The sequence below is a fragment of the Dermacentor albipictus genome, chromosome 1, assembly GCF_038994185.2.
Source record: "Dermacentor albipictus isolate Rhodes 1998 colony chromosome 1, USDA_Dalb.pri_finalv2, whole genome shotgun sequence".
In the NCBI taxonomy this organism is placed as follows: Eukaryota; Metazoa; Arthropoda; class Arachnida; order Ixodida; family Ixodidae; genus Dermacentor; species Dermacentor albipictus.
This window is the reverse complement of record NC_091821.1, coordinates 161,168,442-161,191,446: the sequence shown is the minus strand read 5'-3', so window position 1 is coordinate 161,191,446 and position 23,005 is coordinate 161,168,442. Positions and strand designations below refer to the sequence as shown.

Genomic DNA, 23,005 nt, shown 5'->3' with positions numbered 1-23,005 from the left:
CTCTGTCTCACACTGAGTTCATGTCTTATAAAATTTCCAGTGGCGCAGCAGCACAACAGTACAGCTTAACATCTGGAACAATTAAAATGACAGCCCTCTATAACCTGCATTTAAAATTTTGGCCACTGTTCATTACGACTGATATCAGGTGAGCTAGCGCATTCTATACCTAACAGGATGTGGATTCTGGGAAGTTAGCAACAGCTTGTTAGCAACAACAACCAGTTAACAACAAATAACAGTGTTAATTTTTTATTATCGTCCACGTCTTCTTCGCACTGCTTCAAGTTTTACTGGGAAGTTAGTTGTAACTTGTTTGTTGTACCTGTCCCTTTTGGTGTCCTTATATCCTAAGTGTTGCTGTTGCAAGTTTGACCTCATTGCATTACTCATGCCAAAACCTGACCCTACCAAAACACTAAAATACAACCTACACTTACGGCTAGGCCTCATAAATTCATTTCTACACATTTAAGTACAAGTTAAGTTTAAATTTCGCACCTCTGAGAACCACTTGGAGAAAAGACTGTGGCTGTTGATTTCTAAAAGTTGACCGTGGGTGAAACGAGAGCGCATCCTAATGGTAAGTTTCTGTGCAAGGGCCTTGCACAAGGAGGTTTTCCCTGTACCAGGGGGTCCTGAAAAAAAAATTTAATAAATAAAAGTGACAACATACCACTGACAGACGAATCATGAAGGTGGGAAATAAGATAACATCCATTTCATTACATAAATGCTGCTGCTAGTTATGATCCAAACACCATAAAACGTATCATGAGAAGCTAACAAATGAAGAAACCAAGGACAATGTAAGGGAAATTACTTGTACTTACTAACTGAATTAAAGAAACAATAAATTAATGGCAATGAAAGTGGATGAAAAAGAACTTGTGTAGGTGGCGAATGATCCCACGTCTTCGTATTACACGTGCGATGCTCTATCTGATTGAGTTACCGTGGTGCCATTTCCCCATTCACTTTCTTAGGTATTTACCTGTTACTACTAGAACTAATCTTGGGAGTGTTAGCCAGCACCACCACTTGCAAACCTTGGCAGCAGATGTGGAGCATCCTTTCTGCCGCAGGCGTCACGAGTATGTGATCTTTCTGGGTGAAGGCAACTGGTCAATAAGCCTGCACATGCTATCTGAAGGCATCAATGCTACGGCAAGTTGTATTTTTCATCCACTTTCATTGCCATTAATTTATCATTTCTTTAATTCAATTAGTAAGCACAAATAATTCCCCCCCCCCCCCCTCTGTTGTCCTTGCTGTCTCTGTTTATTGGCTTCTCATGATACGATTAATAAAAATCTGGCCCCTTGGTTAACCGCCTCTCTTCTCGTTCAACACCATAAAATTGATTTGTCATATAATGTAGTAGAGCTTTTCATAAGCAATTAAAGTTAAATTAAGGGGTTTTATGCGCCAAAACCACTTTCTGATTATGAGGCACGCCGTAGTGGAGGTCTCCGAAAATTTCGACCACCTGGGGTTCTTTGACGTGCACCTAAATCTAAGTACACGGGTGTTTTCGCATTTCGCCCCCGTCGAAATGCGGCCACCATGGCCGGGATTCAATCTCGCGACCTCGTGCTCAGCTCTATCCCGCGACCTCGTGCTCAGCAGCCCAACACCATAGCCACTGAGCAGTCACGGCAGGTTTTCATAAGCAATGGAAAGCTAGGACTAATAAAGCCAACTAGAAAGTCTTAGTGGAATGTTACATGCTCACATGAGCATCATAGTTAACTGCTACAAAATACATACAATAATATTAATAATAAAAGTGCTCGAAGGTGCTTTGTCATTTCCACCATGAGCAAACACAGCAACACACACAAAATTAAGTGCAACATGGAGTCTAACCTGCGGAACCCACAATGAAGCTGGTTAACAACAGGTGACATTTGGTAAATTAGGCAACGAAAGCACAACAAGCCATTGTGCCAAACATCACTTTTGCCACTGACTGCATGTTAACTGCGAGTGCCAATGAATTGAACTAGTGCAGTCAGTTTTTACTAACACACCTTGTTAGCTTGCAATAACAGCACAAATATGAGCAATGACACAAGCAATGCCTTGTAAAACCAACCTCACCATGCAAAAGCACAACCTTGTTCCACGATATGACGTTAGGGTCCACTTTCTTATCAGCAAACAGCAGGGCCGTGGATGAATAGCTCAGCAACTGGTTAAGCAGTACAACACTTTTATAATGATGTACAACAGCTTGAAACACTATCACTCAAGTTATTGGTTAACATAGAATAATACAAATCACAGAGTTAAGAATACTGTACTCTAAAAAAGCAAAAAGAAAATTAACACGTATATTATAGTGGAGAGCCCTAAATTATTTTAAAATGTCACACCAAAATGTACACTTGAAAACTGAGAAAGCGCGTTGCCGTTAAAGGTTGTACACAATGTGCAGAAGCTACATTAGTTCTGTATTTGCTTAAGGATACCACTGCTATCATAAAATTTTCACTTGCTGCTTTGTGATTTGTATATCACTAAACAAGGCCTATTTTGTCCATAAATGAACTTTCATAGAATCTAGTGTAGTGACTCTCCACTGCCTACCATACTTAATGCCACTGGACAAGAAAGAAAAATTCATAACTGAGGAAGAATTATGACAACTGTGCCGATAACTGTTGGAAGGGCTGAACTGGACAGAAGGCGTGCATTAAACAATTAAACAGCAGTTGTGGATACCACACTGACAGCCTCCACATCTATTAACAGTACTAAATGAATGTTTTTTATACTCAACTTACAGTGCAGTATCATTTTCAAAGCAACAGTCACATGAGTAACATAATACTGATCATGTACTTTCTTCTCTCAACATACTTGCAGCTTCCAGAACATTCACAACCTATTTCAAAGAGGCAATTATCGGTAAAAGCAATTATAAGATCTTAATAAGAAATTGGCGCAGCATAGCCTTAGCCGGTTTTGCACCATTAAACCACATTTAACTTAATAAGAAATTATAAAACTAATGTTCTGGTTCTTACTCTGCACATGTAAATATAAAAATAATTTCAATAATGAGTGCAGTCTACGATGACTTGAACAGCATGCATGCATATTGCCAAGTCAAGCATTCAAATGCCAGAATATTTCAAGAAACTGCTACAAATCCCGCGTTTTTCACGCGACCATAAATCAGGCTGCATTTGTAATGTTATAGCACATCACCACTATCATATTTGTCATTGTTACTGTGATTTAGAGGTAACTACTGCCACATACACTTGTGCTTCTATGAGCATATGGAGTACATGACATGCCTGAGAATGATTTCTGAAGTGAAGGCACTAAAATGACGGAGGACAAAGAAGAAACACACACACACACACAGGGCGCTTGTGTGTGTGTGTGTTTCTTCTTTGTCCTCCGTCATTTTAGCGCCTTCACTTCAGAAATCATGCTTAACCAACACGCCCAACTATCCATCCTAATGCCTGAGAAGGGTGGCAACAGCAGCTGAACACTTAAATTTTTTGACAAGTCAGAAATAATGAAGGCTACAGCATCATATGGTCATTATAAGTTCTGTCCCCGAAATAAATATTCACCAATCAACTACTTTTGGCATATTACGAGTTGTCTTTACCAGTTTTCGCTACATTGGTCAAGACAACTGAGGCTTGGTTGTCCAATCAGTTCCTCTTGTGCACTCATTCTGCCTTAAAAGGCCCCTCACCAGGCCCCATAGCAAATTTTGGTTATACGCTGGAAGTTGATACGTGCCCTCTAAGGAGCGTTCAGTTTTTCAAATTGGTTCAACAAAAGCCGAGATGGAAATATTTCAGTGCCGCAAACCCATGATGTCAGGAAGCGAGCGCCACTACCAAGAGAGAGACTCTTTCCATTTGCCCCACCTAGCCACCGCAAGCGAAATTCCTTCCCTGCATTCTTCCATACCGAAACTCGAGGATTGCGTCACGCATATGTCAGGGCAAACGTATGCGTAGTGCAAACTTATGTGTGACGCATAAGTTTCTTTTCTACCTCGCTTTTTTGCTGCACAGCGCACTTCCACTGACAGTGTCGCATGTGAGCTGTTGTGTTTGTCTCGTTTCACGCAGTGCACGAGAACACCGGACTAGTGATATAAGTCCGTGCTACACGAACACTGAAGCAGACACAAGCGGATCACAGAACATGATTGCGCGCTGGAGCATGGTAGGAAATGGCATAGTTTCAGTATCAGCGTGTACGACTGCACGACGTGGGAACAAACAGACGAAACTGAAGTACATCTCTCTTGCTGTGGTGTGAAGTAAAACAAATACACACAGACATTTGGTTTGTGTGTTTTATTATTTCTCTAAAACTTAATTCGTCTACCGATGCAACAGATTACACAAATAACAGATGTTGCCTTGAATAATTCTTAAGTTATGAGTTACTAAGAGCGACGTCACAGCAAAGACACATGTACGTAGGTGCGCTAGCACGTATACGTCATCCCTCTGGCTTAGAGCGTGGGGCCCACGAGTAGAAGGGCAAACGGCATTCGGTTTGAAATTTAAGCTCTTTCCGCGGCACGTAGCAATGTAATACTTAGCAGACACGAACATTAGCGCACATTTTATGCACGGCGCTTGTCAGCTCAGAATGGCCACACCTGGTGAGGGGCCCTTTAAAACTTTGTTGTGGCTAAAAGCTTACTGTATCATTGTTGGTGCAGACATGCACGCCTCAGAATTACATCGCTACGCACAACGGAAAGGTCTGAAATTTCAATCCGAACGCCGTTTTTCCTTTCCCTCGCGGCGACCGCGCTCCAAGCCGGAGGATGACGTATATGTGCTAGTGCGCCTACATACACATGTTTGCACTGTGACGTCGCTTGTGGTGACACATGACTTAGAGATTTATTCAAGGCAACATCTGTTATTTGTGTAATATGTTGCTTGAATAGACGAATGAAAGCTTAGAGAAATAATAAAACACACAAAATGAAAGTCTGAATGCTTTTGTTTTACTTCACATCGCAGCAAGACAGATGTACCGTATTTACTCGCGTAATGATCCCACTTTTTTGTAAAAAAAATTGACGCAAATTCAAGGGTGCGATCATTACACGGGTTACATTTCCCTCGAAAAAAAAAATTTTCATCCCACATTTGCTGCAGGATGACAACAGGTCAGGCAGGCAGCTGCCACTGTACAATAGTGCAGGACTGGTGCGGGACACCAAAACAAAAATGGCTGCCGGCAGAGCAAGCCAAACACAATTTTTTTTCTTCTCGCGAGTACATTAGTGCATTAAAACAGTTTCTTCTGTATCCGTAATGAGTAATATCATTATTATCGGCAAGTTTGCGACAATAACATAGCCATGTTATTTGTGTAATCTGGGGACAGAAACAGAGATGGGCGCGTTTAGCTGCCAGTGACATAGAAACACATGGCGGGCATGCTGCGGTAACTGCGGCATTTGTCTTCACTACTATCCTAATATGGGGAGTTTCCACTAAAGGTGGGCGAATATCTTTGCTTGTTACAAGCGTCGGCATATGAATAGGGTACACTTCTAACGTATCAGTGTAAACGTGGCCACTATCGTTGCCGCTCGTGATTTGTTGCGTGCCCGCGAGTGCAGACGAGAAGAATCGAAAGGCGCCTTTTTTGTCGTTATTGTAGGCCAAAACCATTATGAAGCCTACAAGTAATAAAGCCAAGGCAAGTTTGGTTGTAGCTTTTTTTTTTTTTCGTGGAAGTGCGGAAAGTGACGAAAGGAATGAAATGGGGCATCTGCTTAAGAATGTTTGGTGCGTGCAGACCGCTCGGTATGTCTTCAAGAGTCGTTCGGGTAGCATTTCATAGCATTCGACAAATGGTAAGCGCGATCATCATTAGCTAGATTTGGCACACGACATGCCGCTGCGACAAGTTCGCGGTGCGTCATTAGATGGGAAAGAAGAAAAAAACGAATTTTCACGACAAAATTCAAGGATGTGATCATTACGTGAGTGCAATCATTATGCGAGTAAATATGGTACTTCTGTTTCATCTGCTTGTTCCCTCATCATGCAGTCGCCCGCACAGGCACCCAAACTATGTCATTTTCCATCGTGTTCCACCATGGTATCACGCTCCGTGATCCGCTTGTGTCTGCCTCAGTATTTGTGTAACACTGACTTATACCGCTAGTCAAGTGTTCTTGTGCACAGCGCACAAAAGCAAGTGCTGCACGGAACAGGACACTCACAACAGCTCGCGCGCAACGCCATCGGCGGAAGTACATTGCGCCGAAAAAAAAAAATTAAGGCGGTGCCTGTGACATATGAGTCACGCGATTCTCGAGGTCCGGTATAGGAGAACGCAAGGAAGGAATTTCGCGTGCATAGGCTAGACGGGGCGAGTGGAGAGAGTGCCTCGCTTGGCAGTGGAGCTCGCTTCCTGAATTCATGGGTTCACGGCACTGAAATATTTTTATCTCAGCTATTAATGAGACGATTTAAACATTTTTGCAGCAGAACACTCCCTAGAGGACACGTAACAACTTCCAGCATATAATCAAAATTTGTTATGGGGTCTGGTGAGGGGCCCTTTAACAGCAATGCAATATCACTTTTGCTTTAAGGTTATCTAGCAGAGAACACACTGCCACCCGCCAGAAAGGGCAGTACACAAGGTCAATTAGAGAAAATTATGAACATTTACCTCATTTTTTATTGCACTTTCATAAATGAGGCTCTCCCAAAGGCCCTCAAGATGCGCAGAAGGAAGAACCCAGTGACTTGCAGCTGCCATGCCATCTTCAAGCTCTTCTAAGCCAGCATCATCGTTCACCTCGTAAACGTGTACTATCAGAGTGGCCGAGTCCAGTCTTTCCTGAGATGCAGAAGCACAGGTTTTTACAAAACCAGAACTACTATGGGCTAATTTCTCAAGCATTATTAATATTGCCTGTGTTTTGACCAGTAGGTCATTTGGTGCAACTAAGTATAGCTGTGGAATGGACAACAATATGTGCATGCATTCAAAGCACCAGGCACTAGTACTACTATCCTATACTATCACGAAAGCAGACTTGTGGGCAAGATGAACACACCCACACTCACAGCTGACACAATTTACATCACATACACATCGCACTACAAACAGCACTTCTTTCATTCCATGCTTGCACTTACTGCTCATAGCTGCTCACATTTGTTTGGTGGCTCAAGCAGTATTAGCTGGCGAGCAGCAGCGACTGTGGCATGCTCATCAGACAACCTCAGAAGACAGCAGCCACACAGTCATGCACTACATACTTTCACCAATATCTTTGTTGTATTCAGTCATGCGGCACTGACCAACCAGCTGGCTGATGATCAAGCATCTTTTTTCAATGCATGGCCAGGCGTATAACATTATGTCCTCATGAAAATGCAGCACTGCGCTCTCCATGCAGTGCTGCATTGCAGCACTGCATGGCAGTGCATGCAAATGCAGCACCAAGCTCTCCATTGCATGCAAAAATAATAAGTTCACAAAATACACTGCTCTGTGAGCACACAAAGCAGCAGAAAGGGAGAAGGAAGGGAAGGGTACTAATATGAGCATTTTGTATTTGCAGACTACAGTTATTGTGTTCACAACCTCTGGCTGGAACAAACAGCTTGCATTAATGTCTCTGCTTTATCCTTGGACATTAGCCATGGTGGCAGCAGGCCTCCGCCTCATCATAAATACCATGTGCTCAGAATCCAGTGGCTGCAGAAGGACACAGCTCTTATACATCAAGCATCATGCATGTGCACACACGCACATTTAAATACATGGATGCCTCCAGGCCTGTTGGGAGACATCCCACCTGCATATTGTGCTATTTGAAAGCAGGTGACTTGCTGGCAAGCCACACCTCACAGAATTACTTCGCAGAGGTACTGTTGTTGAAGCAGATTGTTTGCAGAAGGGTTGAAATCTGGGCCAGTTGGTACATACTTGAACGAAAAAACCAGTCAAAAACACAAAGGACAAGAGGAGAAGTTCACACCACAACGACTGGTCGTTGTGGTGTGAACTTCTCCTCTTGTCCTTTGTGTTTTTGACTGGTTTTTTCGTTCAGATTGTTTGCTGGCAAACTATTGTATGTTATGTAACACTTCAATTCAAGTATGAGAAATATTGAGAACAAACATGGGCACTTCCCAAGGTAGAAATTGTGTTTTAACTTTGCCCTCATATATATGTTTTTCTCCCTCCAGAAGGTTGTTGTATACAATACAATTCACCATGTTTGGAAGCAAGCACTAAATCTATGCATCTCTTCGGCAATGACTGATGTAGTCACTGCACATCAATGCGCTACAGTGATTCCTGCAATGAGGAGCTATTTGAGAAGCACCCATTTACTTCAGTGCCTTCAAATGGCTGTGGGAGGGAATAGCTGCCAAGCCTGTGCCTTGTTGGCAGCGGTGCATGATCTTCAACAGCTCCCTGACATCTGGAGCACAGAAAACAAGCTCCAAAGAATGCAAGTTGAAAAGGGTGTAAAACATTATTTTGAACATCTTGTGTGCATCCCCTTCCTCAGTAAAATAATACAGTATTTAATTGTGTAAGGCACTTAATTAAGTAAGGCACTTCTTAATTTTTACCAGGTGGGGGCATTACACGAGGAAGACTTATGGCTACTAACTGAAGCCTCGAACTGTGCTCGGACTTCTATGCAAATAAGCGCAACCACTGATGGCCGACTATGAACACATTTAGAGTCGACCAATTCCTTTTAGACACAGACTTGTGCCATCTTGTAGCGGTTGTGGGAATTAACCAGCACGCGAAACTACGCGTAACACAGGGTAAAACTTCTTCCAAATTTTCCTACCCCAAAGCGGGGGTGCAGTCCTACACAAGTACATATGGCATTACTTAGCTAAATTTTATTAACATTTAGGTGAATGAATTATTGTCAGGTTTTACAATGCATGCCTATGGTTTGAATGGGAAACCATCACTACATTTTATTCATATATAAGCATACTCAGCAGCAAGGCCTTCTATTTTAAAGAACTGCACGCATGCAAACCTCAGTCAAAAAGTGATACCCTCATTTAAAAAATTAGAAAAATTAGAAAGACAGTGCGCTGTACTACTGCACAAGCAGGTTACCTGTAATGGTCACAAGCAAAACAAACACTCCTTACAGACAGAAGGCAACACAAGCAAAAAACAAAGTAATATGAAAAACATTGATAGCTTTGTTGACTACTTTATTTAAACATATTCCCCAAATAAATTTTTTTTATACGGGACAACTCACCACATCATCCTCTTCATACTCGGTTACTACTTTGTCCACTTCACCTGCAAGAGCAGTTTCTGCAAAATTTGTCAAAACAGGTGGGTAGCCTCTCTGTCGCACTAGTCCTTCAACATGTGCACTGATTACATTGTCTGAGAGAGTGCTGAAAGAAAAAAGTGCAAAGCACCAATATAAATTGCACGGAATCACCTAGAAGCATCAACAAGTAATTCAACAGCAATGGGGGAAAAATGTATGGTCATGTCAAGAGTGCAGCATATTTAGTTCGAACTCAAAACAACAAAAGATTAACAGGCTGAGTACATTTCTGAAAATTCCATTAGCTGAAAAGGGGCAGATTCCAAGGGGCAGCACAACGCAAAAAAGAAGGAATGTACAAGCAATTAGCAAGCCTCGAATATTCATCACATGAAAGCACTGTGCCATTTAGTGTTTAGGTTGAATTGTCTGCTTTTTCTTTCCTACCTGTGCCAGACCAGATATCCAGCACACTTCACCATGGTGGCTCAGTGGCTACGACGCACTGCTTGTTGGCATGAGATTGTGGCTCCGAGCACAATGCCATGGTGGCCACATTCTGATGGGGTTGGAATGCAAGAATGCTCATGTACCGTGTTTTGGATGCATATTAATAAAACCTAGGTGGCCAAAATTGGTTCAGAGCCCTCCACTATGGCATCGCTCACAGCCCCTGTTTTGTTTTGTGTTGTTAAACCACACCATCAACCATACACTGCACTTGTTCAGTTACAGAAAGCCCTAATAAGGAAAGTACACCTTGTTAGATAGGCACAAGAGAGGCTCATTTATAGTGAACTTTCCACTTTTTCTCCTGACCTTTAAATTACAGCCTTCATTAGTCACAACAAAGTGGCATGCATTACAGTAATTAATATGCATTAAGTTTACGTAGCTATGACATTCATCTTGCAACTTAGGAAGGAAAGCCCCTGCACAACATGTTTACATCAGCACAACAGTTTTACATCAGTACAAAACTGGTCATCATCCCAGAGGAGACAAGTGCTTCTTGATTCATTTTTACACTGTTACTACAGTAGTTGGTTACTTGGATTAATAACAAGGCTCGCAACAGGACTCCTAGAGAAAATTTTTTACATGGTTTGTTGAGCATCTTGAGTGCACTCTTTAGTGCCAACATACTACAGCGTCCTAATCGAAGTGACAGCCAGAGCACAATGCTTTTGCACCTGTTCATACATTTTGACTGGTACTGCCATAGCACCTTCAATAAGGTCCTAGTTTTAAGTATTTCGGTTTATTCAGATGCGGAATGAACTAGCTTCATTCAACCAGTGGCGTAGCTAGGTCGTCTGGCACCCGGGGCCCATAGGTCTTCTGTCACCCCCCTCCCCGGGTGTAGCCGGCGGAAAGAGGGGGGTCTTCAGACGTATATGACACCCCCCTCACTGGCCCCTTGCACCCGGGGCCCACGGCCCCCCGGCCCCCCCTGTTGCTACGCCACTGGCTTCAACGTAAGGATAAGGCCTGTAACGAATTACACTTAAAAACTTGTACTGCGGTGTCAGCCTAATGAGTTGTGCATCAAAAGCAAGCCGAACTTGCAACTGCGCACGACAAAGGCACAATATTTAGAAGTGATATGGATATTGTGGGGGTCAGTGGAACAACACAACTCAAATAATGTTGATTGTCTCTTATTTCACCTGCAATGATTAACACCAGTGGAAATCACTCAGGAACATCAGCACAGCCACATTCTTCTACGATTCTGCCAAAAACATGGGCGTGTCCAAGCCCATTTTCAGAGTTACAGCTAAACTGTGCAGCATATTGCTAACTTTCACACAGTGTGTTTGAAATTGCATGAAACCAGTCGAACTGAAAGGACTAAAATGTCTGTGCTGAACAGACAATAATCGTTGACCTTTCATTACAGAAACCACTCTATCAAGAGTTCACTATCTTACTACTGCAGCAAATTACACAAGTTGGTCGTTCATTTTGTTGGAGGATTTGCGCATACTTAAATTAAAAATTAGATTATGTGGTTTTATGCACCAAAACCATGATATGATTGTGAGGCACGCCATAGTGGGGGACACCAGATTAATTTTGATCACCTGAGGTTCTTTGACGCACACGCAAAGCATGGCACACAGGTGCTTTTGCATTTTACTCCCATTGATACGCCGCCGCTGCCGTGAGGATTTGCTGAAGGAGGGACAATGTTAGGTTAGAGCAAGCGAAAGGTACCATAGGAGTTTACTGTTCCCTCCAGCCAATTTGTGCATACATGTCCCAGACAGCACGAAACATTCTGTTGATGTTCCAGAAATATCCGAACGTCCTAGCTTTTTATGAAATGTACTGAGGATGTTTACAGCACCATGCCCACGATGAATTTTAAGCACCACATCTACTGCTGGACTTATCACAAACCTAATTGAGCAACACCCTCAGCAGTGTATTCTCAGGACGCTGCTTTCAGGTGTGTTTATTTGGGAATGTCATGCTTGCCCGAACGAAATTGATTAAACCAAAAACTAAACACAAATGACACATTGCCAAAAAAACAAAAAAGTTTATTTTACACTATTTTGTATTAGACTATTATTATTATTATATGTTGTTATTATTGGTCGTGGTGTCTAAACACACCTTCCATGGACGGTTCTCTTTTTAAAAAATTAAATTATGGGGTTTTACGTGCCAAAACCACTTTCTGATTATGAGGCCCCCCGTAGTGGAGGGCTCCGGAAATTTCGACCACCTGGGGTTCTTTAACGTGCACCTAAATCTAAGTACACACATGTTTTCGCATTTCGACCCCATCGAAATGCGGCCGCTGTGGCCGGGATTTGATCTCGTGACCTCATGCTCAGCAGCCCAACACCATAACCACTGAGCAACCACGGCGGGTAACAGTTCTCTTGAAGTAACAAAAGCAGATCTCGAAGACTATGCTGTTGTAAGTGTATAGGTGGTGCTGCACCTGAGGTAGTTAGTTTGATACTGAACTGTTGTTTAACGGTGGCAAAAAACAAATATGCAACATTTTTGATATTTCAGAGCACATGAAAGCGCACAAATATCAAAATGAAGCCCTACAATATGGGTTCTCATATCCAAGCTGCAACATGCATATATTAACCCAATTTGTAAATAATTAATTGCTCTCTAATTACAGTGTCAAACAGCAGTGCCTTGGAACACATCCTGACATCATCCTAAAATGGTCCTTCAATTATGTACCTGGTATGTTCTCAGTATCTACTTGGGAAGGATGAATGGACCTGGTCAGGAGCCTTTTAGGATTAGTGCAAGACATCCTCAGCATTTACGAATGTCCTGATGCCGACATCCCACAGAATGAGGATGCCTTTGCATTGTCTGGGCAGTTTCTCATTTCTGCTGTCCTTTAAGTAACCATGTGATTTCACCCACTTTTATACTGGCTTCTGGAATGTTTCGGAAATGCGAAGACTCCAAAATTTTATTGGAAAATAGGGAGAGCCCCGTTTCTGAACACTGGCAATAGACTAATTGTAATGTTAAGTTAATGTATGTAATGTATGCTGCCGCCAAGGCGTGGTGGTGCATATTACGAACACCACAACGCAAGGTACTAACCACTATACGATCACGGCAAACCGAGGGATCATATTACGAACGCCAATAACCACCTTGAATACGCAATAGGACCCACTTGATCAGCTGTAAGCGTTGAATGCGCTGGCATGGTGCCTTGCAAAGGATGACTTTCCACAGATGTTACGGTTCACGACAGACACGCCGAAAGCAAGCACTGCGTTAAACTCAAAAGTACACATGAAAATGTGTCTGATAATCACCTGGTCCATCAGCGAAAGCCCAAGTGAGACTCACGTGCAACACAGTAGATGGCTGCAGAAATTGTAACCGTAGGCGCTTTTTATGAACTTAGTTAGGTTCGCTAAGCTGATAACAATTAAATATAAGAGTGAATGCAACGTGGATCTTTGTTATGTACCTGCAAGCGAGTCGGTGCAGTGACAATGTAGAAGTTCTTACCAGCAACGTGACTTCAGCGCATCCACGTGCACGCAAAGCTTCCCGGGATTGAGCGAATTATCATCTGCTAAATGGCTGCTGAGAAGTGCCCTGCTATTCATTTCAAATCAGCGTGGAATTCACAGCAACTCCGAACGAGAGTAGTTCGTTGTTCGCGCTCAGTTGCAGCCACTGTTTCTTACTGCTTCTATTGGTTACTGGTTCTATGACGTTTATTCACATGACCCCTTTTTACTCTCGATCCCAATTAATTTAGCGCATTTAGCAATTGTAGCATGCGAGAGTGGCGGAAACCGCTGGAGTTGAGAGTACGTATTGTTAGTCTGCGAGATGAAAATCTAAAATGAGGTGCATTAATGCGCGCTATGTGTGTCCGTTTACCGTTTTATGACATGAAGGCAGTGCGTTGATCAGCATTAGAACCCTTGGCTTTGGCACTTTATGAGCGTCTGATCCGCAGTTCTTCACTTCGCAGTCATGAGGCAGCCTTTCATAGTTCTGCTTGCAGGTGAGTCACAAGTTTCGCGTAGGCTTAATATTTTGTATTTCTTGATGTTTTTACGCGTTGGTAAGGACTTTGCAGTAACTTAAGCCGTTATTCTATGTAGCCTGCGCTTTCTTAGCGCTGATATGATTTTTCATTTGTCTTTTATACCTGCTAATTTCGTCGGACGTAGGCAGAGAGAACCAGGAACGAAGTTGCAGCTGTTAAACACGGTTAATCGTGGGAACTCCCGAAGGCCAAATGAATTGATTTCGCCTGCATCTAATGTTTATTCCGTGCGGGATCTGTTGTTTGTTAACGTAACTTACCGCGCAAGGTAATTTGCTGAACAGGAGTTTACTCGGTAACGAGTACTGCATGTGATGGATACTCGTAACGCCTCCAAACTCTTCCAGCGGTGGTTTGCTCAGGAAGCACGTCAATCCGGGGCCTGCTGCAGTCAAGCGGAGGAGCAAATTTGGGTAAAGTCTTGTTTTTTTGTTATTGGACGCCATGCGCATTAGATTTTGCGAATGTCGCACTGTGTCAACTTCGCGTCCAGTCTCGAAACGCGACTTAATTCATAGCTTGCTCGCCGGGCAGGCATGCATTTTTCTCTTTTTCGAGGTAATCGCGAAGTGTAAAATGTTGCCCTTGCATTTAGGTTCGAAAAAAATCTGTCATGCGTTGTGATGTTAGCGTGCGTAATGTGGCAGAAACACTTTAATGCTCATATATGAACTTACAATGCAAGATACTGTGGTAGCCAGCGTGGGTGGATAATTACCTTCCTGCGAATTCTCTATTGCTGCCTGAGCTTTGGTAGTCGAGTTCATCGAATATTCATTCTCTGTGTGAAGCTATTGATGCTGGGATAAAAATGAAATGCAAGTGGTTGTCGCGATATATGCAGCAGTTTGGGTATGTGGGAGCTTATCATATCTATCCAATAATTATGGTAATAGTGACTGCTTTCATGACAAGTAACGTACACATACTTTGTTGGCTTGACAAAGAAAGCAGTGCAGTATTTTAACTCCTGCTTACCATTTCTACGTGTCTGTCTGGCAAGTAGTCAGTAGAATGTCAGTTTTTATGTGTTGAATCCAGACACCTTTCCTTTTACTTTCCCTTTCTGATAGTGGAACAGTTTTCTTTCAGTGCACTCATTCTTGCATGGTTGCTTTCACAGCTTTTCCCAATAGGCAAACAGAAGCTTTAACTGCTTAAGATGCTTTCTTCAGACATTGCACTAGTCTCAATGGGCACCACTGAGGCTGGTTGGTGCAAACATTTTTTGAGTAGTTAAAGCCCTCGTGTTTGCCAACTGGAACCTGCTGTGGTTACTTAGTGGCTATGGTGTTGGGCTGCTAAGCACCGGGTCGTGGGATCGAATCCCGGCCACGGCAGCCGCATTTCGATGGGAGCAAATTGCGAAAGCACCTGTGTACTTAGATTTAGTTGCACGTAGAGGAACCCCAGGTGGCTTAAATTTCCGAAGTCCCCCACTATGGCGTGCCTCATAATCAGATCGTGGTTTTGGCACGTAAAACCTCATAATTTTTTGTTTGCCAACTGCAAAGCATTCTTGGTATTTCTGTGTTGTTAAAGCTTACCATAAGTTCATTGCAACATTTGTTTACACTTGTGTGACTGTCCTAAACACTCTAAATGCTTATGTGTTAACCCTACCAAGCAGTTTAAACATTTTACGCTTGCGAGGTCTCTCTCTCTTTCTCTCTCTTAAATGACATTTACATGCAGTCTTTTAGGCACTGCCAGGCAGCAAAGCTTGAAGTATAGAATTTCATTTCATTTCATTTATTTTTTCCCTTAAAGGCCCGAAGGCATTACATAAGGGGGGAGCAAAATCAAAGTCAAAGAGAACAAAAATTTTTTTTTTGACAAAAGAGAACAATAACAAAAAAAGAGTATGTAACAGTAAAATGTTCTTGTCACGCGTATACAATGCAAAGTAAAATTCACGGGATTGAAACACGAGAAAAAAAAGAAAAAATATAGATATATATATATATGAAACACTCAATGAATACATGAGAAAAATACAGTGAAAAAGGAATCACAAGGGAAAGAAGTAAAAATAGAAAATAATCAGCTGTTCAGAGTGCCGAATTGAATATGAATTGAATTGAATTAATATGAATTAAGGTATTAATTTTTGCTGTTGTAACAATAGCTGCAAAAATGTGTGTAATTTCACTAAGAGAGAGGGACATACATTTCTGCATAAATTACGATGTAGTGGCATATGTATTTGTGCTGGCTGGTTCATGACAAGCAGGAAAAATACACAATGGACATGATGTGAGAAAGGGACAGCACCGTTGTCTATCCCTTTATAACATCCTGTCTATCATGTCGTTTTCCTGCTAAGATTAAGGTGTGTATGCTATGTGATGGAGCATTGTAATGCAGGCTCAGCTTTCCCTCAGCTTGTGGAAGCTGAAAATGGGTAGGATTTGAAACCATTCACCTTTTGCAGACACCTTCATATCTTGATCTATGTGAAATTGCATATGAAAAACAGTGCAATTCATTCATCTTTCACATGTTTAATTTCATGCAAATGTGTGTTATCCGTAGTAAACATTATGTATAAACTGTGTAGTATATTACAGAGCTTATGGAGGTTTGGCCAGTACATAGGCAGAAAGTTTTCATTTTTCCAGGCGGAGGTTGGGGGGTGGGGTGGGGGGGCAGCTTTCCAAGTCATATACGTATATATATACATACCTTTAAAAACGGTTGCGCTGGAAGGAACTTCGTCTGACCTTGAAGAATTGTTCACTGAAGTGATTGCTTATTTACAAGACCTCGCAGTCAGAGACAGTTCCATTTTGCAGTCACAGTCCTCCTGCACCACCAAGAATCTGGCATCTCTCGGTGGTGTGATCTTCCTTCGTGTAATTGTCTTATACTTTGCTATCGCTAATACTGCTTCACCTTTCCGGTGAAACTGCAGGCTCTAGTTTTTTTTAAATTTTTTTTTACTGTGAGTATGAGTATAAGTGCTGCTGTGCATAACTGCTATTTATTCTGATTTCAAGTGAATCTGGCTTGGCCTCATTTTCGTTACTGAGTGAATTATATATATTTATGACCTCTACGTACAAGTGGTGATGTTTCCACCCCTAATAAGTGTTGTAAATTATTAGCAGTCTTTTTTTTTTTCCGTGAGTCATTAGCATTGCTTGCTAAGAAGAGAAGCAATACTGAGACTCGCATCATTCACATGCATTTCACACACCATTGATTAAAAACTTCACTGAAGGGGTCACTGAAGTCTGCAGGTTTTTTTTTTTTTTTTTTCAAGGTCAAAAAAGCTCGCAGAGCAATTTCAAGCGATTTGAACATACAGCAACATATTCATTCTCGAGACATAGGCTGTCCATACCATTACAAATAATTGTTAGTTGGTTACCTCCTTCTCTTTAAAAAAGTCAGTTTTGCACGAAAGGCGAAGCATTGATTGCAGTAGCAAATTAGTATACAGCTATACAAAGTAACAATAGTAAACTTATAGGCCGTATAAACTCGTAAATATTCGCTTACTAAATCAACGAGCATGCACAATTAAACATGAACACATCACGTTTGATGGCTGTGGACCCTAGCTGTCAAAATGCTTTCATGAGGAAGTGTGGCAGCAGCAGCGAGCGAAGTGACCTTCATGCTGCCTGCGCTTCAACGCAAACTGAGTGGCAAGAACAGCACACACAAAGCTACGAGCTGTCAATGCGCCTAGGCTTGGCCCCCATCCCAGATCACTTTCAAGATAGGGCCCGCGCGCGGCCGCGCCATACACAATTTCTGCTGGAGAAGAATGTCCTCCCCTCTTGTGCCCTTCGCGCGACCGAAGATGGCGCACTTCCTCCCTTGTGCCCCTGAGATTGAGCCACCACCATCTACTCAGCTTTGCATGCTTTCACATGTACACACAGCATATGGCGCACAGCAAAGATGTTATCCCCCTTTGACTTCATACAGAACATCACAGCAACACTGATGACGACAGCAGAAATGCGCCTGCACTCTTAAGAGTCTCTTGAAATGTTGACACCCTTAGGAGCTTATCCTGTGCCACAACAATAATTGTCATCTGTCTTGCCGGCATTTCCTTCCTTTAATGCTGCGAACTCGGTACTCCCAAGTCACGAACAGCTTGTGCGTTATCAGCCTGACATAGCATTCTCGGCACGAAAGAAGCAAATGCCGAGTTTTCAAGAAAGGAAACGCAAGCAAGGCAGACGATGATTATTGTTGCGGACCAAGATAAGCAAGGGTGCAAACTTTTAATTTTAAGAGTGTGGAGTTTCCAGATAATTGCTATCGCAATAAAAAAATTTGAAATGAGAAATTATCGGTGAGGTAGCCGCTGCTAGTACTTCTAATGCGCTTGCCCTTCTATTGTCAGGATTTGCAGAAATAAAGCAAAAGTATGTATTAAAAGCCGTGCAAGTCAGCGTCAACAAGAATGCAGTAAGCATTTAGCCACAATAAAGTTTTAAGTGAAAAGGTAGAGGCAACAAAAAAAAATCTAAAATGATGTGGGTGACAGAACTCTGGTAATGACACTTTGGGGTAGGGGGGATAGGCTTCGGCATCCCCCCATAGTTGGCACCTATGGTCCAGTATATGAGGAATGTAGTTGCCAATCCTGAAGGTGATGACACACACTGCTTGCTTATTGTCATTTTGTTTTTTATATGTTGTACAAATATGGAATGATGTAATCATTACTTCTAAGTTGCTGCTTTTAAGAAACCTCTTGTTTCCATTCATCTCTTCTACTTGAAATAAGAATGTAGTTTCAGTTGGGTAGATAAGTACTTACAGTCTGTTTTAAAGCTATAAATATAGGCACAGGAAGTTGCATATACAAGGGCAAATATTGTCAAATTGCAATTAAAAGAACCTGAAAGAAATTGGGAGTTCTTGCTTGTCGGTGAACTTCTTCACATCATGATTCAACCACCTGCTAAATGCATGTGAAGCGATTTACCAACACCTGAGCTTGCAACGTTAACTGCACTGGTTGCTCTGAATAAAGATATGGACATATAAGCACACTACATATTATAGAAGATTCTTTACTTACTTTTGCAGGAATTTAACAAATTCAAGCAAAGGCCTTTGTTCTTAAGCTCAAAATCGTAAAAAATCTGTTGCTGAGCATGCCGAAACATGTTATGTTCATTTCAAGGTTAACTCTTTGCCTACTTTATGCATGGTTTCATTTAACCTTGGATATGCTTGACGTAGGTAAAACCAATTTAAATATGTTAGTAACCCAAGATGCTTGTGGTTATTCAGAACTGGTAGGTAAAAACAAAATTTTGCTTGGCTAAATCTTTAAACTTTCTTGTGCAGTGCTCCTGCTAGAACAGAAACAATTCTGTAGTGTAGGCACAGAATACTGCACCATAGGCACTTGTAACCTCATCTTATAAGTACTTAAGTACTTAGAAGGCAATGCTGACTTTTTATTCTAAGACTGCATCTGTGGAGGTGGAGTATTTTGATGCGACAGCGTTAAGGAGCTCATGCTGCAGACAAGCCGGTGTCGGCGCGTTGGCCGTAAGCGAAAAATTCCGGAAGGCAATTCATAAATAAAAACAACTTGCAAGATGGGCTGGGTGGGAATCGAACCAGGGTCTCCAGAGTGTAAGACGGAGACGATACCACTCAGTCATGAGTTGGATGGTTCAAAGCGCGACAAAAGCGCCTCTAGTGAATGCGGTGTTGCCTTAGAAACGTGCCATAGAAAGTTATACTGCGGTGTACTATATCGGTAACTATGAGCATGTAAATTACAGAAGTCGCACTTAAACGAGTAGCCAAGTATGTTTCTGCTACATTTCTTCTGGGCTTGGCGCACACGCAGAGCCATCTTGCGGCAAACACAGAAGACCCCCTCCTCGCAATGTACGGCGCTGCCCGACAGGTGGCGCGCCACTCGCCCGCTTCTCCCCTTCATCTCGTCAAGAGCATGCCGAACGAATAAGTGGGCGGTGCGAACGGGGTGCAATAACGCTATCGTGTTCCACTCTTGAAGGCAAAGCTTAAGCGTCCTCCAATTTTTTTGACAGCATTTGGTAAGAAGTGATGTACTTTCTTGAATAAACGTACACTTTAGGCTACCAGCTAATACTGCATGGAAAAGTTTCAATTAGGAGCGTTCGGATAGTGAAATTTTCAAATCAAATAGGTCTAATTGGGAAACACTACCTGAGAATATCAAATATTTTCTCGTTTAAAATAAAGTCGGGTATAAATTCTATGCATGGCCCGTATGCTGAAAAAAATTTGGCTTATTAACATTTATTTGATATATGTATGTAATACAGTTCACAATTGGATGTCGAGTCAACTGGAGAGCTTGTAAATAAGTAACTGCTTTCAGTTATTTGGGGACACTACAACAATTGCAGTAATAAAGCAAGTGAACAGCACATCTCTAGATGCACATTGAATGTTGTGTTTGTTGATGGAGAGAAGTGTGACATAGGAACCTACATTTTTAAAGAGATGCAAACATCATGAGATTGGCCAAATAATAAAAAGAACAGATTTGTGTTATAGGCTTCCTAAAAGCGAGGCATGCTTATTTCATGACTAAATTATGCTAGAGTAGTTAGTAAGAGCAAATTTTAGCCAATCCCGATGCTGGACATATTTGCGTAAGCTGCCAGCCAATGGCAAAAATCACTTATGAATGAAAAGCTTTTGGGAGTTTGCTGTAATATTTGAGCAACTGCAGCAGCTCTCCTTACAGTGGAATCATTCACAACGGTCCTTACTTCCATCGTTCTTTCCTGTGGCTCAAAAAAAAAATATATATATATATATATATATATTTGACAATTTCGAATAGTGAATTCTCAAATCGAATACGAATCGAACAACAGAGATTATTCTATTCGTATTTGAAAGATCAAATATTCGCACCCCCTTAGTTTGTAAATATAATATAAATTATTTGAGAAATCTCTGTAATGAAAAGAGTGGGGTAACTTGTAAGGCTGTTCCACATACATGTTTTAAGCATTCGGGATAAGCTTAGCCCATTGCACTGATGTTGTTACTGTTAATGGTAGTGATGACAATTTTGTGGGTTAAGCTTTTAGTGTGTAGTTAAGCAGTGCTTTTAATTCCTCGCACCAGTTCACCCATCCTATCAGTTGCATGTGCTGAGCAGTGCACAGCAGTAACATTGAAGTTGTGGGCGCTTCATCCTCTGTCCGCTTTTTTTTTCTCTCCCTTTTTTTTTTTTTCTCTCGAAGGGAGTGCACCCTCGGTGCCTTTTTTTTTTCTTAGATGTTAAAAACATGACGATTTATTTTTAGTTATTCCGAAGGGGGAAATAATGGCAAATGAACTCTTAGTATGGTCCTTACTATAGAGTACAGAATCTGAGAATGTACAGGTACTTTAGTGACATGGCGGGACGAAAACATTGAAATCTACTGGTACGTCAGTGACACTGAAAGAGTTAATAAAGCAACTTTGAAGTAGAAAGTGTAGCAAACATTGACTTTAGAAAGGGAATTGGGGTTGTGTGAAGTTCAAAACATGAAGCCTCTGTTTTGCAGGATCATGCCAGCAGCCCAGGCGGCTTGGGCCACGGGGTAAAATCAGCAGCCCAGGATATCCAATTTCCTACTCAAACCACACATCTTGCAGCTGGTCTATATTTGGTCGCCGTGACCAGGTTATTACTATAAGGTAAGCTTGAGGAAGTGCGACCAGTAATCTCTCATTATAACGAAATTGTTTTATTCGAAATTTCTTCCGGTCCCGACCAAAGCACATGCATTTTAAGCCACATTACTTAAAGTACACGAAGAACTTGACCCACTTACAGCGAAGTGGCAAGCGGAGGCATCGTTGCCGCCGAGCGGCAGCGACCCTTTTGCACATGCAGTGTCAAGTTAATACTGCCGATGAATTAGTCCCATGCAGGCACAGAACAGGTGCACAAAAATGCCAAACCCACGACCGATGACCGCCTAGTAAAGGGAACTAAGCGAGTGCCAAGTGCTCCCAGCTGTTTATTGGGGAGCGAACAAAGCAAAGGCAAGAGTTTGCTTCGAGTTTTTGACAAATTCGACTTCGCCCTGCCATCTGCTAGCTGCCTGATTAGCTCAGATGGTAGAGTGGCTGCCTTGGAAAGGCAGTGGTCCCAAATTGGTTAGAGTCCCGGACCAGGACGAATTTTTCTTCAACTGTGAGGCTTTTCTTTCGAGGAACCCGTATGGATTTCCTTTGTAGCAATGGCTACGAACGAGTGGATGTCTGATTTTCCCTTTATTAATTACTTCTCTCCACCTTTCGTGCTTCCGTGGAACTATTACGCCAGTTTTACAATGTTAAACATAAGGAGGTGGTTACTTTGTCCATGTAGGTGAAGGTGCTGCTTCTGGCATCTAACAAGGATAGTTAAACAAAAAATTTTTTCACGCTCGTAACATACCAGTCCATACCGAGAACAGACTTGCAAAGTGATTGTGCTGTTGAGCTGCCTTCTGGTCTCTGTAGACAAGTAATGACGTGTGAATATTTTTTTCTCGCGTGATGCCAGTACAATTTTTTTTTTTTTTTTTAAGGTTCCGTTTGAAGGCCGTAATATGTGAAATACACCTTTTGATTTAAATTGTCAGCCTGTCATTCATTTCTGAGAAAAGGTACTTTGAAACTTAGAACTTTATCTAAAATTTGATAGATAATTACAGAAAATAGTTCAGCTCCCAGTGGAAAAGCTACTAAATGTCAGGAAAAAGAAAGAGTATCCCCATTCAGCATGCCAAATTTTATGTTAATATATGCAGTAGTTTTTACAATAAAATGCTAAATCAAGGTGACCCACTTACCCTACATTCCTTCCTTAAAAGTACATATATTAAGCTTTCTTCTAAATATTTTGGGTTTTGCAATATATGTGAAAGCTGTAGCCTCTACTACGGTCAAACCTCGTGATGACAATCCCATCTGACCCAAAAATACCTTTGTTATATCCAACAAATCATTATATCCGTGCTCAACATAGAGAGGTTTGACTGTGCATGTAACACTACTGTGTGAATATGTTTGCAGTCTGTTCAACAGTTATCTGCTGTCAAGTGTAGTTAGTGAAACGAGGCAATAAGTCTAATGGACAAACTAAATGGCAATACAAA

At 41.8% G+C, this 23,005-nt stretch overlaps 2 protein-coding genes across 2 annotated transcripts in view; one reads left to right on the top strand and one right to left on the bottom strand.

The window, feature by feature from the left end:
* pch2 (pachytene checkpoint 2 protein) overlaps positions 1 to 13,566 on the bottom strand; it is a 41,810-nt gene extending 28,244 nt beyond the window's left edge. The window contains exons 1-5 of the mRNA XM_065443502.1: positions 13,325 to 13,566; positions 9,287 to 9,431; positions 6,697 to 6,867; positions 2,104 to 2,194; positions 502 to 638 (exon numbers count right to left, since the gene is read on the bottom strand). Of these exons, the coding sequence (XP_065299574.1) occupies positions 502 to 638; positions 2,104 to 2,194; positions 6,697 to 6,867; positions 9,287 to 9,431; positions 13,325 to 13,425 (645 nt within the window). The 5' untranslated portion in view covers positions 13,426 to 13,566. The remainder of the gene's footprint in view (positions 1 to 501; positions 639 to 2,103; positions 2,195 to 6,696; positions 6,868 to 9,286; positions 9,432 to 13,324) is intronic.
* A 47-nt stretch (positions 13,567 to 13,613) lies between these two features.
* LOC135911289 (low-density lipoprotein receptor-related protein 3-like) overlaps positions 13,614 to 23,005 on the top strand; it is a 48,986-nt gene continuing 39,594 nt past the window's right edge. Inside the window, exons 1-3 of the mRNA XM_065443488.2 lie at positions 13,614 to 13,832; positions 14,225 to 14,290; positions 21,422 to 21,554. Of these exons, the coding sequence (XP_065299560.1) occupies positions 13,802 to 13,832; positions 14,225 to 14,290; positions 21,422 to 21,554 (230 nt within the window). The 5' untranslated portion in view covers positions 13,614 to 13,801. The remainder of the gene's footprint in view (positions 13,833 to 14,224; positions 14,291 to 21,421; positions 21,555 to 23,005) is intronic.